Source organism: Neovison vison, chromosome 4 (genome assembly GCF_020171115.1).
Source record: "Neovison vison isolate M4711 chromosome 4, ASM_NN_V1, whole genome shotgun sequence".
In the NCBI taxonomy this organism is placed as follows: Eukaryota; Metazoa; Chordata; class Mammalia; order Carnivora; family Mustelidae; genus Neogale; species Neogale vison.
In genome coordinates this window covers 208,352,353-208,372,226 of record NC_058094.1, presented here as the reverse complement: position 1 = coordinate 208,372,226, position 19,874 = coordinate 208,352,353, and the positions used below count along the sequence as shown (strand labels likewise).

General features: G+C 36.7%; 1 protein-coding gene across 1 annotated transcript in view; it reads left to right on the top strand.

The window, feature by feature from the left end:
• TNPO3 (transportin 3) overlaps positions 1–19,874 on the top strand; it is a 90,921-nt gene that overhangs the window by 48,399 nt on the left and 22,648 nt on the right. Inside the window, exons 7-16 of the mRNA XM_044246534.1 lie at positions 391–529; positions 2,306–2,452; positions 4,692–4,799; positions 6,495–6,586; positions 8,785–8,924; positions 11,519–11,710; positions 15,032–15,123; positions 16,008–16,084; positions 17,751–17,811; positions 19,461–19,601. Coding sequence (XP_044102469.1) covers positions 391–529; positions 2,306–2,452; positions 4,692–4,799; positions 6,495–6,586; positions 8,785–8,924; positions 11,519–11,710; positions 15,032–15,123; positions 16,008–16,084; positions 17,751–17,811; positions 19,461–19,601 — 1,189 coding nt within the window. The remainder of the gene's footprint in view (positions 1–390; positions 530–2,305; positions 2,453–4,691; positions 4,800–6,494; positions 6,587–8,784; positions 8,925–11,518; positions 11,711–15,031; positions 15,124–16,007; positions 16,085–17,750; positions 17,812–19,460; positions 19,602–19,874) is intronic.

Below are 19,874 nucleotides of genomic sequence, written 5' to 3'. Positions count from 1 at the left end.
TCCTAAAGATGCTCTGTTCTTGACTGAACCTGAAGTGGAAAATGGATGCGGGAGAGGTTGAAATCATAGAAAGTAGTAATTTTTTCCACTCACAAAGAAAAAGGCTCTAAGAATTAGGGATGAACTTCGGAGTATCAAGTGTAATTTGATAAGGATTTTATTCATATGTTTTAGTAATTGAGAATTTGAACTGACTTATGAGTCATTTGCTTATATGTATAAAAATATATGATAAGAAAAAGTGGCTGTTAGGGAGATTCTGATACAGCAGAGCTAGTAATCACTACATGTCCCTTAGGCTGAGGATCCTTTTATTTATTTAAGTATGTCTGTGAGTATGTACATATACAGATTTCTGACTCGGTACTCTCATTACTCTTTCATCTGCAGAGTTCTGAATTACTGCCGTATTTTCACTGAACTGTGTGAAACTTTTCTTGAAAAAATTGTTTGTACTCCAGGCCAAGGTCTTGGCGACCTACGAACTCTGGAACTGCTGCTTATTTGTGCAGGACATCCTCAATACGAGGTAGTGTTTATATTATGCTAAACCCATTTTTCTCTAAGTTGTATGTTGCGTATTACCTACATCCCTTTGACACCTTGTGTCATAGCTTTTTATTTGTGGGAGACTGTAGTCTTATATTTAATTAGTGTGACGTGATGGTTTCCTCTGTATTAGAGTTTTTTCTTTCTAAATTATGTTTGGGTTTTTCTATTCCATAGAATCTTTTCTATTTTCTAAATATTCTAATTCTAAAAAAAATTTCTATTCTCTATTTTCTTACCTAGTTAGCTGGGCTGACTGCTATAGGCACCTCAGGGAACCTATTAGGAAGAAAGCTTTCTACCTTTTAACTGAGCCCCCTCTCTAGGTCCAGTTATTCTTTTTAGAACTTTGTAGTTGTAGCTAAAAACAAAACAAAACCAATAAAATCTTAACTGTACCAGTCCTAATACCCAGAATTTTTTCTCCAAATTGTGAGTGGGAATGAGAAAGGGATTGAAAGGATTTAAAAGTCTACTCTTTTCCAAAATCTCTACAATACCCTACCTCTTTAAAAAGTTGGCTAGATTTTTTAAACTCTTGTGTATTCAAGAAGTTTTACCTCCTCTTAATAGTATAAGAAGTGAGAAAGAACTCCCAAATTGGGTATTATTTTAAATAGGTCTGTTTTGGATCTTTGATGGGAAAAGGATGATAGGGCCTCTCTTATTAGGGAGGAGCACAGCCCTGTACCTCTTTTGCTCTTATTCAAATAATAAACATTCAAATAATGTTTATTTGTTTGACTTGATCTCATGAGGGTATCTAAATTTGGATGAAACACAAAACATTTCTGGGAGTAGCATTCCCAGTGTTCACTGTGTAATGATTATCACTCCTTTAAATAGTGCAATAAGTAAGATAAGCTGTGGATAAAGTTCCAGACTTTTTGTACCTTTTCAGTCCCACTCAGGAAAGCAGGTGAGTAAAAATGACACAAGGTTGGTATGTTCAGGGATTTGCAGATGGTTTGTCTGTCAAGAAGTGAGGTATTTTTTCTTTTTCTTCTTTTTTTAAGAAAGATTTATCTCAGAGCTCAAACACAAGCATGGAGTTGGGCAAAGGAACAAGTGGACATTCAGCTGAGCAGGGAGCCCCATGTGGGGCTCTATCTTAGGACCCTGGGATTAGGACCTGAGCCGAAGGCAGCCCCTTAACTGACTCAGCCACCCAGGCGCCCCTGTCAAGAGGTGTTTTAATCTCAAACATGAATATGATTTTTTTTTTAAGATTTTATTTATTTATTTGACACAGAGAGAGATCACGAGTAGGCAGAGAAGCAGGCAGAGAGAGAGGGGGAAGCAGGCTCCCTGCCGAGCAGAGAGCCTGATGCCGGGCTCAATCCCAGGACCCTGAGATCATGACCTGAGCTGAAGGCAGAGGCTTAACCCACTGAGCCATCCAGGCGCCCCTGAAATGATTTTTGATTTGAGAAAAAAATATTTAAAAGAGACTTCCCATTTCTGTATCTCTTTCTCTAAATTCAGAATCCTTTCTGCTGCTGGAGAAGTTATCAGCTAAAGACTGTACTCCCAGTTATCGTAAATGGAGTTTGGGGCCTATCATGGGAAGATAGTTGGGTAGGATAGTAATAAATCTGCTAGAGAACAGGTGGCTTCTTAACTGGTTCTCCTTGTATTATTTTAGATTATATCTTCTTTCCTGTATGGTTCTACTAATAAAACTGTCTTCATATGTCATTCCTTTTTTGAATCAAAAATCAACTTTCTTTTCCTTTTCTCTTTTTCAATTTGACAGGTAGTCGAAATTTCCTTTAACTTTTGGTACCGACTCGGGGAGCATTTGTACAAAACTAATGATGAAGTTATTCATGGAATCTTCAAAGCTTACATTCAGAGGCTGCTTCACGCCTTGGCTCGGCACTGCCAGCTAGAACCAGACCATGTAAGTTCCTTTCTCCACTTCTTCAGATCTTAATTTCCTTCTCTTTTCAGTCCCAATTTAAAAATGAACTAAAAAGATAAGAAAATAAAGCTAATGGAATTTGCAGGTTTTCTGTCACTCTGTAGCGTACACTAAAGAAATCAACACCAGTGTAATGAAGAGTGAGTATAAGGCTTATATAGAAAGAAGTAAGTTCTTTCCTTGAAATTCACCTTAAGTAATTCTGCTGAAGAGAAAAAAATAGTTCTTTTAGGTATAAAGCATTATCTGTAAAGTAAAAAAAGGGTAAACTCATGTACAACAATATAAGAAGAGTTACATAAATTAGGATGTTGCAGCTTGATGGACCATTATGCAAAATGATGACTGTTGAAATAGCATTTAGCTATTTGCTAAATGAAAAAAATTTAGCAATTTTTTTCTCTCTCTGTGTCAAATAAATAAATAAATAAAATCTTTAAAAAAAAAAAAAAGAACCAACTTTAAAAAAGAATATAGAGAAATCATCTACTAGCTTGGAAGAATACATACTAGAAATACCATAAAATAGTCGATTAGAAAACTCTTTAACTTTCGTACTTTGCTTAGTCTCTTAAATCTTACAGCATCCTTTTGATTGGTTGGTTAGTTCTAATTCTTCTAACTCAAGACTTGGAGTTTTTTCTCATTGCTCACAATTAGATCTGATGTGAAAACTATATAACTGTTTCTGTTCTCTTCAGTTTAACGTTAACATTGTTGAGTCATGGTATTTTGCATCTTCAAAGAATCTTAGTGATGGTCTAGTGTAGGGGTTTTCATCCTTTATTTTTTTGTTATTTAACTGAGGAGTTCTATCTTCATCTACATCTTACATGGAAGCCTGATAGGTAAATAAAAGCAGGGTCTCTGGTTTCAGTTGGCTGTACTTGGCTGGATCCCATTCTTCTTTTGCTAGTTCCCTGGCACCCTTTCCCTTGTGGCAGTTCCTTATACTTGTGGATATATGAGTGCTTTGTAATATGTGGGGTGCTTTATTTTTGTATGTTTTTTTAAAGATTTTATTTATTTGACATAAAGAGAGTGAGAGAGGGAACACAAACATGGGGAGTGGGAGAGGGAGAAGCAGGCTTCCCACTGGGCAGGGAGCCCAGTGCAGGGCTCGATCCCAGGATCCATCCCAGGATCCTGATCCTGACCCTAGGATCCTGAGCTGGAGGTAGATACTTGATGACTGAGCCACCCAGGTGTCCTTATGGGGTACTTTATAATTCCCTATCTCAGGATAGCCATCATTTCCTTCTCATTCTTTGACTTTTAATATCTTCATCTTAAAACAAGGAGTTTGGACTAGATCAGCAGTTCTCAGTAGTATTAGGGCTGTTTTCCAGATAGTCATGGATAAAGTTTTTTATACATGCCCTTAACCATCTCCCAATTGAAAGCGTGAAATGTAAATGATCTATTTCCTTTTTTTTTTTTTTAAGATTTTATTTATTTATTTATTTGACAGAGATCACAAGTAGGCAGAGAGACAGAGAGAGAGAAGGGGAAGCAGTCTCCCTGCTGAGCAGAGAGCCTGATGGAGGGCTTGATACCAGGACCCTGAGATCATGACCTGTGCCCGAGGCAGAGGCTTAACCCACTGAGCCACCCAGGCACCCCAACCTCTGTATTTTTTTAATGAAAAATTTCAAATATTTGACAAAGGTGAAATTTTATATTGACTGTCTGTATCCCTATACCTACGTTGTACTGTTAATATTTTTCTATACTTATGTGTTTTTGATATATCTGTCTACCCATATAATATTCTTTTTAAAAGTCTAAAATTCTATTCTGTATCTAGTTGTTGTGGAAATGACTGATTCTGGTAAATGTTGAACCATGAAGCTTCAAGGACATATTCAGTACTGAAAATAAGATAAACTTACATACTCTTAAATTATCACCTCTTCCAGGTTATTTCCCACTCTGACCACTCAAATTTTTCAACAACAGAGCAATGTGTGGCTTGGAAATATGGGGGAAAAGGAAGAACAGTTTCTCATAGTAAAGATAGAGGTTAGGTTGTATTGACTTGACTTACCTAAAAGTTTAAGAGACCTTGTATATTAAAATAACCTTTGTTTAGGCAACTTATCTCTTGTTCATTGGGACTGAACTGTTTAATGGCTTTTTCTTTATTCTTGTTTTTATAGAGGTCTGTTAAAGCCTTATGATAAGTTTAAAAGAAATGTTATTTGACTTGAAATTTCAGGAGGGGGTTCCTGAGGAGACTGATGACTTCGGAGAGTTTCGGATGAGGGTCTCAGATCTGGTGAAAGACTTGATTTTCTTGATTGGGTCTATGGAGTGTTTTGCTCAGGTAAGTCCATTTGGAGATTTTTACCAGTTTTACTTATCACTTGAGTTTTGTTCACTTTGGTGTCTCCTATAAATATTCCATCTTTTTCTTAAATTTTAATGGCTTAGTGGGAGAGTAGATATGCAGGTGCCTAGCACACTGCCTGGCATATAGTAGTTTGGTTTATTTATTATCTTAACAAGCAAGCCAAATGCAGTCTCTGGATGGTTCAGTTATGGTTTACTCCTATGATTCTTGCTGTTGAAAGCTGTTCTGCTTGTCCAGTCAGAGTGGAAAATCATAGATAAACCTTAAGACCCCAAGGTATTTATAGGGAACTTGGACCTAGCCAGGAAAAATAGGCAAGTTTTTCTGCTTTATTAATTATGTACCGAATCCTGGCAACTCTCTTAGTTATTTGGCATTTCCTTTGCCCACACTTATGGTTAGATTCCTGTGCAGTTTCATCCCAGAGGTGACTATACTAGAGTAGAAGATTCATAGTCCTGTGATTTTCCTGACAGTGAGTAATATTTTACCTCATAAGGTTGCAATCATCACCATTCCACATCACTTAACGTTAGCATAATTTTAGGCAGTTCTCATATTCCTGGATCACACTCTAAGCTCTGAAATATAGTAGTTTTGATACTTTATCAGCAATATCGAACTAACCTTTATTTTATTTTTTTGGTAACCCAGCCATTTTGTATATTTGGGGGTATAATTTGATTTGGAAAGTCTTCATTAAATTATATCTGTTTTTCTTTATATTAAACAAAGTGTGTTTATTGATCTAATTACCAGGGGTCGGAGATTCTTAGAAAGCAGATTCAGTGAGATCACCAGATCACAGGCAGATGACCTGTGTTCACATTTCAGCTCTTTGTCATTCGCTATGTGGCTTTGAGCAAGTTACTTGTTCTTCAAATCTCAGTTTACAAATTTACTTAAATTGTCGGTGTTGTGTAAGATGTATTCTGTGGAACACCAGTCATAGGAGATATTCATCAGGGTAGAATCCTCAATTAACATTGGGAAATGACTTAAACAGTGTTAAAGGCTCGGTAAAGTCCTACAAGAGAATTACTTAATTTTATCTTACTTAGCAGTGTTTGTTATTTGACTACAGAAATCTTACTTAGACTAACACCCAATCAGATGGATATATCCTGGGAAATTTCTGGACTAGAACATCTTTGAGTATTCTGCTTGGTCTCCTTTTTTTCCTCTCCTTGCTTGGATATGGTATTCTAAATAGCTGCTTTTTAAGAATTTAATCTGTACTATTAGTGTTGATGCGGATAAGTCTTTAAAACAGTAGAAGTGTTAAAATCAATACATATATAATAAATTTATATTGTATTTCATTTTAAGTGTATTTATGTATTTATCAGTTATTGTAGGGATCATAAGAAGACACTCATGTAATATGTTTGCGTTTCCATAATACTCATTTTGTTGGGGCAGATGATAATTTTGATACATTCTTGGGGAATCTAACTGGTTTTATTTCAGATATTAAAATAGCAGTTACTTTTAGTTAGTGAAGATGTGAAAAAGGAGTTAATTTTCTCCCCTGGCTCTGAGAGATACTTAGATTTAGAAATGAGGGGCTGGATTTATTTTAACTAAAAGGATTTTTTGTTTTGTTTGTTTTGGAATTCTATTCTGTTTTCCTTTTAATGGATCCATAATCCACCTCTTCTTCTCTAGTTATATTCTACTCTGAAAGAAGGCAACCCACCCTGGGAGGTGACAGAAGCGGTTCTCTTTATCATGGCTGCTATAGCAAAGAGTGTTGATCCGTGAGTGTCTAATAAGTCTTTTGTGGGAACTCTGAATATCAAAGGAAGGAAAATTACACCATTTTTCTCCTGTGCTATATGTTTGGAAACACTTAGAACTTCTATAATACTGCCTAGTCGTCTGACTTGTAGAGTGTATTCCAGAGTAGCATGCATTGCTGATACTCATAATCACATATCCTAGAGTTAAAATTATTTTGTTCTTGATGTTAGGAAGATAATGCTGATTTATTTTTCCAGCTGAGGCTCCCTTGTGAAAGTTGATATAATAAAAAAATTGTTAGGCTGTTAAATTGTTGGTGCTTGCTTAAAAGCAGTTGAATAGGCACTGAGTAGCTCTCATCTGCTTTTGGACCTTGGGTAAGTTATCCTCACAAATATTTCATCATATTGTTCTCCATTTTGTCTGCCTTAGAGAATCATTTGTGAGTTTTAGAAAGGCAAGATAGGTACCATTTCACCTTAAAAGTGTAGCAAAATCTAAGGAGCAATTACTATTTTTGTTATTGCCATGGAAATCTTTAAGTTACTAGAATTTGATTTTTTTTTTTTTACCAGAATTTGATTTCTAATTGAGTAGCATAGAAATTTTATTTATGATTTTAATATGAATTCCTAAAAACAGAATTTACTTTGTGCTGTGAGTTTATAAATTGATGATAGTATCTATCAGGTTTTCTTGTATTGTGATCAGACACCTGCAACTGCGCCCTATTCCAAGCCTTGGTTAGAGAGATGGTTAAGGCATATATTTATGAAAAGTATAGAGGTTCTTACTTAGCTGCCTTTTAGACTTGAGTCAGTGAAATCTTACATTGTTTCTAATCCAGTAAATGTTCAAGGAGAATAGACTAAGTTTGCTTTTCTCTATTAAGATGTACTGGTCCTGGGTGGGATGCCTGGGTGGCTTAGTTGGTTAAGCAACTGCCTTTGGCCCACGTCATCATCCTGGAGTCCGGGGACCGAGTCTGCATCAGGCTTCCTGCTCAGTGGGGAGTCTACTTCTCCTTCTAACCCTCCCCTTCTCTCTTGCTCTCTCATTCTCTCTCTCTCTCTCATATAAATAAATCTTTAGAAAAAAAATCTTTAAAAAATAAATTAAAAAAAAAAAAAGATGTATTGATCCTGAATTACATACCATATTATTTGCTATTACATTCATTTTGGTATCTTTTGGAACCTTCAGTGATAGTCTGAGGATTATTGAAATCACTTCTATTCTGATATGTGTTGGTGTGAAAAAGGATGGGTAGAGAGTCTCAAAAATTAGCTTAGTGCTCTCAGGAAACATAATACATAAATGAGAGAAGATTTTACATTGTGTTTTTTTTTTTAATCCACATTTGAAGCCAACTGCATGATTACAATTTTTTTAGTGTATATGAAGGACTTAGACTTAGTTCATCAGCATGGAGTGCTTTTGCTCTAATCCAGGACATTATTTGGATTTTAAACATCTTTTGTTTCTGTATTATAGCCTACCACTATGGGGGCATAAAGAATTTCAGCCAATATTCTTGGGGAGTGGAAAAAAGACAAGAAAAGGGGAAAAAGAAATTCTTGGAGCCATGGAGAGTATTTGGTTAACTTTAATTTTCCCTCATGTTCCAAGTCAGGTCACCTTTTCCTGTTCTTGCAGCTTGTATTCTTGTTCCTTTAGTTAGGGAGCTGGCCCACCCGTACTTACCTGTGCTTAAAATTTCCAGTATCCAGCTATAAGAAATATTTTGGAGAAGAACTAATAGCAAGTGGTCTGTGAGAATTATTCATTCATTCATTTAGCCATGCAGCAATATTTATTGAGTGCCCACTATGTGCCAGGCACTGTTCTAGGTACTGCAGATATAAGAATAACTAAAATGGATTCTTTAAAAGAAGACATGCATCCACAGTAAATGCCTGCCTCTCCAATTTGAAGAACATAATCTGATAGCAGGATGTTTCTTTAGATACTTTATTGGCATTTAGAAGATTAAGGAGCAGTATGCTTCTCGTGAAACAGTATCTGCTGTTTCTATCTTTTTGCCTTTTTTTGAGGATTTAAAAAACTTTCATACCAAGTGTTAAGCACTTTCATCCAAATGGTTATGTGTTTAGAAAAAAGCCCTTTAGCAATGATTTGTCTTTTTACAGCCTGTTATTAGGCCAGAATCTAACCTCTGAAATCAGTAACTGTGAGTACTTACCTTTGTACTTAGGGAGAATAATCCAACACTGGTGGAGGTCCTAGAAGGAGTCGTCCGCCTTCCAGAGACTGTACATACAGCAGTGCGATACACCAGCATTGAATTGGTTGGAGAGATGAGCGAAGTGGTTGATCGAAATCCTCAGTTCCTTGGTATGTGTGAACTCACTCTTCGCAGCTACTGAGAGTGATTTTTCTGATTTTCTTCTTCTTTCTTACTTTCGCTCTTGTTCTTTTGTTCTTTATTTTTATTGATAGGTAGAATGTTTCTAGACAGAGTAAATACTGTATTATGAGCTGTTGCTTAGTTGACACATTTGTAAACTGGTCATCTCTTGAAAGAAGGATCTTTAAAGATTAGATCTCTAGAAAGGGAAACAGTTTGCTTCTAGTAGTCTGCTTCGGGATGAATTTTTCTGTTAGTCTTTGGCACATGCTTGAACTAATCAGACTCCCTGTAGTTCTAACTTAGATGCTATTAATAGGCTAAAGCAAAGTATTTTTCAGCATTAAATACTCTTTTAAAAACCAAGATTATCATTTGAGACAAAATAAGTACAAATTAAAATGAAAGGAATGTTGAATTGTCTCAACTCTAGATGCCCTTATTGGCTTGAAAAAATAACTAAAGATTATACAAAGTAACTTTAGAATCAAAAGTAAGGGTAGAAATCATTTCTTTTATCTCTCTCATTTTGCAGATAAATGCAAAGAGAGTAAATAATTTATCTAAGGTACTAAGGTATTAATAACTAATAACTAAGGTATTAATAATAATAATAATAATAATTTATCTAAGGTATTAAGCCTCCCTGATACTCAGGACTGATAGGTTCTAAGAATTTTAAGAAACCCCCCAAACTTGTGTCTGTCATATTGTTTGATGTATTTCTATGCTTATGTTACCATCTTTTTTTTTTTTTTTAATTCCAGTATAGTTAGCGCAAGTGCTGTATTAGTTTCAGGTGTACAATATAGTGATTAAACAGTTCTGTGCATTACTTGGTGCTCATCAAGATAAGTGTATTCTTAATCCCCTTCACCTATCTCACCCATCCCCTCCATCCACCCCACCTCTGATAACCATCAGTTATCATCATCTGTAGTTAAGAATTTTTTTTTCCTTTGTTTTGGAAATCATATGGTATTTCTCTTTCTCTGACTTACTTCACTTAGTATTATATTCTCTAGATCCATCCATGTTGTTGCAGATGGCAAGATTTCATTCTTTTTTATGACTAATATATCTGTGTGTCACACACACATGTATATGAACGTGTGTTTATATCTCTTCTTTATCCATGCATCTTTCAGTGGACAGTTGGGTTGCTTCTGTAATTTGGCTATTGTAAATAATGCTGCATTAAACATAGGGGTACATATATCTTTTTGAATTTGTGTTTTTGTATTCTTTTGATTAAATACCCAATAGTGAAATTACTGGATTATACATCTATTACCCATTTTCAGCTTGATTTTATCTTACATATGATCTTTTTTATTGTTTTAAAACTGTTGCTTAAAAAGTGATGTTTCTTTTTTCTTATTTCTGTGTATAGAGCGTATGATAGACATGTTCACATTATAGCTGAGACACTTTCAAGTTCAACATACCATTGAAAATTTTTCTCAGAATACCTGTTTCCTAATTCTTAGATTCTTCACTTCTGTGATCTGTCTCGGCATTTGACTTTATTTTCTGAATGTTTCTTCTACAAGAAACTAAAGTGGGTTTGTTTGTTAAACCTTATCACTCAGTACCACCGTGCAGTATCTCATTTAAATACGTGCGTCAGCAGTAAGACAAATTGCTCCATGTTTGTACTTACTTTAGAATAGTTAAAACAATGGATATCCCATTTGAGAATCACAGAAGCTTACAGCATTATAGTTCCCTATACTCTATACTTAGTTTTTCTGATTCCTAAGCTTTAAAGTTTTAGACTGCTTTTTGTGGAGGGGACCAGAGGTTCATGCTGATTGGGGCATTATATTCGTCATTAGATGGGAAATGGAGATAACGTTTTAATGTTACAACATTATTCTTTTGATTCCTTCTTTTCTGGTTTGGTATGAGATTATTCTGATGTACTTTCAAAGTGTTCCTTAATCATATGTGATTTTTCCATAGAAAATTATTCTGATTTTTATAAAGTAAGGTAAAAGATAAGAAGAATGTACTTTATAGAAATTCACCTTTAAGATCATTTTCTTTGGAACAGTTATTCTTGCTACAAAAGTAAAGCATAGTTTTTCCAGAAGTACTAAAGCTCAATCTGCATGTTTTTAAGGCCTTTTCTAACTATAAAGAAGCAAGTATAAAAGTGTCCACTTAGATAACTGTCGTCCTGATTAACATAGGCTGTTTTTTACATAGTGACTCATCTCTGAGTATAAATAATGGTAGCTCTCTGAGCTTTATATTCTTTCTTAATATTACCTTACTCTTAATACATGGATGGCCTTATCCACCCATGGTTTTCAAACTGTGCTGTGTGAAGGCCTAGCCATGAGGAAAGAAATAGAAGGTGAATAGATAGGACTCAGGGCTCCCTGACACTATGTCAGTGAGATCAGCTCCTTTTTTATGTTTTATGTATTGGGGTTTGAACACATTTCGTTTTTTTAAATGGTTCTTTTGCTTAAAAGCGGGGTGGGGGCAGGAATATAAACCTCTGTTATACGGAACTACAAGTTTTCCTTGAGTTTTAGACCTGTAATCTCTACTGTGTGGTGTCTCTCCTTAGACCCTGTGTTGGGCTATTTGATGAAGGGCCTGTGTGAAAAGCCTCTGGCTTCTGCTGCAGCCAAAGCCATTCATAACATTTGCTCTGTCTGCCGAGACCACATGGCTCAGCACTTTAATGGACTCCTGGAGATTGCCCGTTCCCTTGATTCCTTCATGTTGTCTCCAGAAGCTGCTGTGGGCTTGCTAAAAGGTATTTACTTCAGATATTAACCAAGAACATCTCTAAGCCCTTCTGGGGGGTTATCTTATACTAATCAGATCCCAGTTTTTCAGTTGCAGTATACTTAGTGATGGAGAAAGTTGACCGTTCCACTCAGGGGAGGGTGTTGATATATACATGTACTCTTTTCTTAGAATACTTTAAGGCTGTATAACTACTTCAACCTGCTTACAGTGTGTATAGCATAGACCTAAATTTTGGGGTGGTGAGGACACATTTGAACTAAATACAGTTCTTTTAGAGTTGGGGGAAGAATAAAAAAGGAGACTAAATAGTATTGCCATACCAAAGCAGTAGGTGGAAATTTAAAGGTAGTTCGTGTGGATCAGTCCTGTCCATAGAAACTTGGTGTCTTAGTCTTATTTAACCATTATGAATCAGCTTTACGCTCAGTGATTGCCTATTCAGAGGCAAGTAGCGAGAGTGGTGATGAAGTTCAAAGAACTAGAGATACTAGGACTAGGAAAAAGAAGAGACTTTAAGCATGATGGCTATTTTTAAATATTTGAAAGATTATGCTATAAAAGAAGGAATAGATTTAGGAGTAGTAGTCAGTTGTTCACATGTATGGGCTTTAGAAAGAAAACACTTTCTTACTAAACTCTGAAAATAGATTGAGGTGCCCTGTGAGGTAGTGAAATCTTTACAGCTGGCAGTTAGAGGGGTTTGAGGATATATCAAATAAAAGACTGGGTAATACAACCCTTGTGGCATCATTTAAGCCTCTGTGAGTAGCAAACAAGTTAGTCTTGGCTAGATTGAATGACCTCTCGTGTGGGAACTGTTCTTTCCTATATCTATGATGAAGTTCCTTTCCAGCTAGTGTATTTGCATTTTCCAAGACAGATTTTCTTTTTGTAGCATGGGTTTTTATTGTTTCCATTCATAGGCATAGATAATAAGACATTGAATCAGAGTCAAATATTCCTACTATAGAGCTACTGCTAGTGCTTTTTCTGCTATCTTGTAATTTTCTAGTGAAATTTAACCTTGATACTAAAGTGACATCTAACCTGTAGTTAGATGGCATCTCATTTATCAGTGATACCTTCTCAATAAAGAAAACTTTTTATTTAAAAAAAAAATTTTTTTAAAGATACAACTATGGGGTAAAAAAAGATACAACTATGGGGTGCCTGAGTGGCTTAGTTGGTTAAGCATCTGCCTTTGGCTCGGGTCATGATCCCAGGGTCCTGGGATTGAACCCCACAGTGGGCTCCCTACTCAGCAGGGAACCTTCTTCACCCCTTTCCTCTGTCCCCTGCTTGTGCTCTCTCTTTCACACCTCTCTCTGTATGTGTCGAATAAATAAATAAAATCTTTAAAAAAATGTATTTTGAGAGAACGAGAGTGCACGTGAACAGGGAGAGGGAAAGAGAATTCCAAGCAGACTGCTCACTGAGTGGGGAGCCTGACTTGGAGCCCCATCCCACAGCCCTGAGAGCGTGACCTGAGCCAAAATCTAGGGTAAGCCTCTTAACTGACTGAGCCACCCAGGTGCCCCATATATACAACTTAAAAAAAAAAAAAAAAAGTTCAGTAACATTCTTTTCTGTAGAAATAAATTAAAAAGAAAAAGCGTGGGGCGCTTGGGTGGCTCAGTGGGTTAAAGCCTCTGCCTTCCGCTCAGGTCGTGATCCCAGGGTCCTGGGATTGAGCCCACATCAGGTTCTCTGCTCGGTGGAGAGCCTGCTTCCCCCTCTTTCTCTGCCTGCCTCTCTGCCTACTTGTGATCTCTGTCAAATAAATAAATAAAATCTTAAAAAAAAGAAAAAGCGTATTTAAGTTAGATTCTCCCCTATAGTTTTAAATAAGTCTAACTCATCCATGGCTTATAGACTACCAGGAGAAATCATTTAGGTTTTTTTTGTTTTGTTTTGTTTTTTTAAATTTTTTTTTAAAGATTTTATTTATTTGACAGACAGAGATCACAAGTAGGCAGAGAGGCAGGCAGAGAGAGAGAGAGAGAAGGAAGCAGGCTCTCTGCCGAGCGGAGAGTTTGACGCGGGGCTCGATCCCAGGATCCTGGGATCATGACCTGAGCCGAAGGCAGAGGCTTTAACCCACTGAGCCACCCAGGTGCCCCGAAATCATTTAGTTTTTTAATTCATATTTGAAGACTTATGGATTGATTACCATTCTGTTGAATGAAATATGGAAGATGAGAAAAACCAGTCATGGAATTTTTTTTCTTTACCTTGGGAAGGACCTAGGCTAATATGTAATCCTTTGGATCTGGGGGAGATGCTTCAGACTTCAGTGGGAATTATGACAAGAGGAAGGCTGAATGAGAAGGGTCTGGACCTTCTATTCCCACTTTAAACTAGCTACATTTTTTTTTTACCTATTTTATTGGAGTTCCAAGGTTTTTATTTAATAAAAAAAAGAGGTGGTGGAGGCTTTTGCAACTATTTAAAAAATAAAAGGCAAACTTAACTTATTCTTCTGTTCAAAGCCCTCATTTTACAGATAAAGAAACTGAGGCCCAGAGATAATACCTTGCCTGGCTGATAGATTCTGTTATGGTATAACTAGAATCCGATCTCTAATTTCAGCCCATTTCTCTCTTTCTTTCTCTCTTTCTTTTTTTGTCTACCTTTTTAAAAAACAGGTTTTATTTATTTATTTGACAGAGAGAGATCACAAATAGGCAGAGAAGCAGCAGAGGGGTAGGGAGAAGCAGGCCCCCTGCCAAGCAGAGAGCCCAATGCAGGGCTCCATCCCAGGACCCTGGGATCGTGACCTGAGCTGAAGGCAGAGGCTTAACCCACTGAGCCCCCCAGGTGCCCCAATTTCAGCCCATTCTTACAAAAAATAATAATAATAATAATAATAATAATGTGTCTATTTCTCAAACCTCTTTGATGGTAAGAATTGCCTGTGGTACTTATCAAAAGTAAAGGCTCTTCTTAAACCTCTGGGAAGTTTGAGAACGATTATGCTATGCTATATAAAAATAGCTTTGGCATTGGCTTTGTAAAGGAGATTTTTTTTTCTTAAGTACTTGAAGAATTAAAAGAGTTTTATTTAAACATCTTGAAACCCATAGATGCTGAGGAGAGAGAATTTAATATTAACTTCAGTTATAAATGTTAGTGTGAAGGTCACTTTGTTGTCTAAGCCAAATAAAGAGAAACCAGCCTAAATAACAAAATACTTTAACTAAAGAAGCAGTGTTGAGCTTTTTAAAAGAATGAAACCAGCCAACCTTTTCTGTTAGTCAAATGATGGAGACCAATGAATTACCTCAGTTTAGCGTTTATTTTACTTGTATTTTTCTTTGTCTTGCAGGGACAGCGCTTGTCCTAGCCAGGTTACCTTTGGATAAGATTACTGAATGCCTTAGTGAACTATGTTCTGTTCAGGTTATGGCATTGAAGAAGGTGAGTCCAGTTACAGAAGAGGTTTTAGTACATATTTATGATGTTTACATGTTAGAAAGGAAAGGACAGAATATACAAGTGATCCTTTATCTACTTACAAAAGCCAAGAGAATGAACTAAAAAGTTATTAAAATTAATCAGTCTATCAAAGGAGCTGCATACAAGGAATAAGTATTCTAAAATCAGTAGATTTTCACTATCAGTAATAGAATTTAGAAGATATAATGGGGAAAATAGCATTCAAGTTAAGAATCAAAACCATAATCTACCATATTTCTTTCAAGAATATTGTAAAGATGTCAGCTCTTCTCAAGTTAAATTTATAGTGCAGTAATAGGAGAACTCAACATAATGATTCTAAAGTTTATCTCTAATCATATGCTGGTAGGAGCATTTAAGAAATTTTAGGAAAGAATAAGAAGCAACTTGCTATCTCTCTTAAAATACATTGTGAAGCCTTAGTCATTTTAAAGTGTAATAAAAAAAGAAAGGAAAAAAGTGTCCTAATAGAAAGTGAAATAAAGATACAGATTATATAATAATGTTACCTATTGTCTGTACTGTAACATACAATGTATATAATGTCTTGGTCATTATGAACGTAAATGGGAAAACATTAAATAATACTGTTTTCCACTCCACAGTGATAATGTAATAAAAGTGTTTTATTATGTAGTCTTAGCCATGATGCAGTAAGATGAAGGAAAGTAATATGACAATATGAATTTAAAAGTTTGCACCATTTGAGTAACTATTGGGAATCTCTTATAGGGAAATAAGCAGAGATTGGGAGGGAGGTTGATGTATAAGGGTGCATATCTGCAGTGTTTGCTGTAGGTATGTATGTGTAACAACACAGTATTGACACCTCTCTGTCTCATCAGCTGTTGTCTCAGGAGCCCAGCAATGGTATATCCTCAGATCCCACTGTGTTCTTAGATCGCCTTGCAGTAATATTTAGGTAAGAAGGGAGACTGCTTGCCTGCCTTGGGTTAACAGCTCAAATAAGACCATTATGTATTAAAGAAAGCAAGTGTTTTTCACAAAACTTCCAGGTACCTCCTATAATCTCTTCTGTTAGGAGACTGGTAAGCCCATTACTTGAAATTTTGGAGCAAAGACAAATTCTAAGAATATGTTCTTGGTAGACCTTTGTCAAAAGATTTTCTAAAATGTAATTAAGTTTTTTGGTATCTAGATTGGTGATTATCAGACTAAATTTAACATGCACCACAGCTACCTGGAGGGCTTGGATTCAATTGGATTTTGGGTAGGACCCAAGAATTTACATTCCTAGTAAGTTCCCAGGTGTTGCTATTGCTGCTGCTTGCTATTCCAAGGCTCACACTTTCAGAACTATTGCTGTGTCTTATAAGGATGCAAAAAAATAATGAAGATCAAGTGAAATTAACCCTTCTTTGAAATCAAGGGGAGCCTCATGATTAAAAAAGCATTTGTATGACAATGTTGAAAGAGTGAATCCTTACTGAATTATATCATTTATAATTTGTCAGACCCAGAGATGGAACTGGATTATCAGAGTAGTTGTGTAAAAGAAAATGAGATTTTTATTAAATTGCTGTTGAGCTTATTGAAATTAAAGAATTATTTCCTTTAAAAAGGTTGGTAATCATACAGGATTTTTTTTCCTGCTTTCTTTCAAATTAGCAGATTCTAGAACAAGGCAGCTAATTGGATTTGATATATTGTGAGTGGGCCCATATTATATATCATTGGATTCAGACTAGAACCATGAGAAACATCTTGGGTAAAGTAGAATTCCTGAAACTTTTGCCTTTTAATGCTGAGAGTAGAGCAGTATTTAGTTTATTATAGTGGATTTAGATAACCTGGTTTTTAATTAATTTTTTTTATTAATTTGGAAGAGTTTACATATTCTGGTTTTTATTTTTTATTTTTTTTAAAGATTTTATTTATTTATTTGACAGAGATCACAGGTAGGCAGAGAGGCAGGCAGAGAGAGAGGAAGTAGGAAGCAGGTTCCCCGCTGAGCAGAGAGCCCAATGTGGGGCTTTAGCCCAGGACCCTGGGATCATGACCTGAGCTGAAGGCAGCGGCTTAACCCACTGAGCCACCCAGGCGCCCCCATATTCTGGTTTTTAAAGAGAAGGAAATGAAAAAAATAATTATAGTGCTCCACAGCCTATGTAAGCCAGAGTTAGATTGAGTTCTCATGCTCTGGTGGAAGTGGCTTAAAGGTGGCAAAAAAAGGGTGAGGGTTTTTTTTTTTTTTCTTAAGATTTTATTTATTTATTTGACAAAGAGATCACAAGTAGGCAGAGAGGCAGGCAGAGGGGGATGGAGGAAGCAGGCCCCCTGTTGAGCAGAGTCTGCCACTGGATCCTAGGACCCTGAGATCATGACCTGAGCCCAAGGCAGAGGCTCAACCCACTGAGCCACCCAGGCGCCTGTGAAGGGGATGTTTTAAATTATGTGCTTTTGTTTGTTTGACTGGAATAGAAGGAAAAGTGTTGAGTTGTAAATAACTTTATTATTTTGGTACTCTTTATGTGGTGACAATGTTAATATGTAAGCTAGCAGGATTTGGGGCTATGGCTCTTCATTTAAATTGCTCTTTTACTGTTTTTGGTTGTTGCCTTTCCCAGACACACCAATCCCATTGTGGAAAATGGACAAACTCATCCGTGCCAAAAAGTCATACAGGAAGTAAGTGCTTAATGGATGCCTGTGGAACAAGGCTTCCTTGTTTCCTTACAAGGCTGTGGGTAACTAAAGTGTGAAGGTATTGTCTTCTAGGTTTATAGGAAGATTCAGTTCCTTGATACAGTTTAAATTTCAGTGACTAGAATAGAACCATTCAAATAAATATTTTTTAACCTCAGATTGGATAAGAAAACATCCTGTGGGGAAATGCACTCAAAGTCCAGAGAAGTAGAGAGTGATTAACTATGTGTTAATCACAATTAACTATGTGTTAACTCCAACAATTAACTATGTGTTACTCTCCACAACAATGTGGAGTTGTTAGGAGGCCTGATTAATACTAGCAAAATTTTTTTATGCATATCTTTTTTTTAATTAACATGTAATGTATTATTTGCCCCAGGGGTACAGGTCTGTGAATTGTTGGGCTTACACACTTCACAGCACTCACCAAGCACATACCGTCCCCAGTGTCCATATAACCCAACCACCCTCTCCATACCCCCCTTCCCCCGGCAACCCTCTGTTTGTTTTGTGAGATTAAGAGCCTTTTATGGTTTGTCTCCCTCCCTATCCCATCTTGTTTCAGTTTTTCCTTCCCTGCCCCTCAAACTCCCCACTTTGCCTCTCAAATTCCTCATATCAGGGAGATCATATGATAATTGTCTTTCTCTGATTGACTTATGTCGCTCAGCATAATACCCTCTAGTTCCATCCACTTCATTGGAAATGGCAAGATTTCATTTCTTTTGATGGCTGCATAGTATTCCATTGTATATATACACACCACATCCTTATCCATTTATCTATTGATGGACAACTAGGTTCTTTCCTTAGTTTGGCTGTTGCGGACATTGCAAGCAAAATTTTTTTTGACAAAGCTATTTATCCCTCATGGCTTTTGTTTCCCCGTTGGAAACACACTTCTCCTTTTTTCACTGAGGGTAATATGAGGATCAAAAGGCATGTTTTGAGAAGTGCTTTTCAGACTTCGGGGGGGAAAACACCAAGTACCTTAAGTGTTTGACAGAAATAATGCCATTTCATTAGCTATGCCCTTTTGTTCAGAGTATTCCAGCTCAGAACTGTCTTTAAATATCTATTCCTCTATAAATCATACTAATTATTTTCATCCTAAATCAGGAATTGCAGAGTTTATTTTTTAGTGAAGTTAGACATGCTCTTCTTCCAGTTCTAAAGAGTCACTGCATTTTTTTTTTTTTAAGATTTTATTTATTTATTTGACCGAGAGAGATCACAAGTAGGCAGAGAAGCAGGCAGAGAGAGGAGGAATCAGGCTCTCTGCCAAGCAGAGAGCCTGATATGGGGCTCGATTCCAGGACCCTGGGATCATGACCTGAGCCGAAGGCAGAGGCTTTAACCCACTGAGCCACCCAGGTGCCCTGTCACTGTACTTTTCTTAAGAAGTGGTTGTGTTTTAGAATTGAATAGCGTATTGAAACTCTACACACTCACATGCTCACGCATGCGTGCATTTATGCACACCAGGTTCACGTTACATGTTTTTCTCTAAAGAAAGCTTTTTCCAAAGTATTTGAAAACCAAATCAGATGTTACCAACTTGGGAGCATTTTTTTCAGCTCTTAGTTGTTCATTGTTTTCTTTCTTGTGCTCTTTGACTTTTGATTCAGATATGGCCAGTTTTATCTGAGACTCTAAATAAACACCGGGCTGATAATCGGATTGTGGAGCGTTGTTGCAGATGCCTCCGCTTTGCTGTTCGCTGTGTAGGCAAAGGATCTGCAGCCCTGCTGCAGCCACTGGTTACACAGGTAAGTTCTTCCTTTGAGGGAAAATGTGAAGTGTACAGAATTTGAAGTTAAGAGTCTTTATTTATTTTTTTAAGATTTTATTTATTTGGGAGAGAGAGGAAGGGGGAGATCCTGACCAGCGGGAAGAGGAAGAGGGAGAAGCAGACTCCCCACTGAGCAGGGCGCCCAACTCATAGCTGGATCCCAGGACTCAGATCATGACCTGAGCTGAAGGCAGACATTTGACTTACTAAACCACCCAGGCATCCCTGAAATAGGATTCTTTAGAACAAA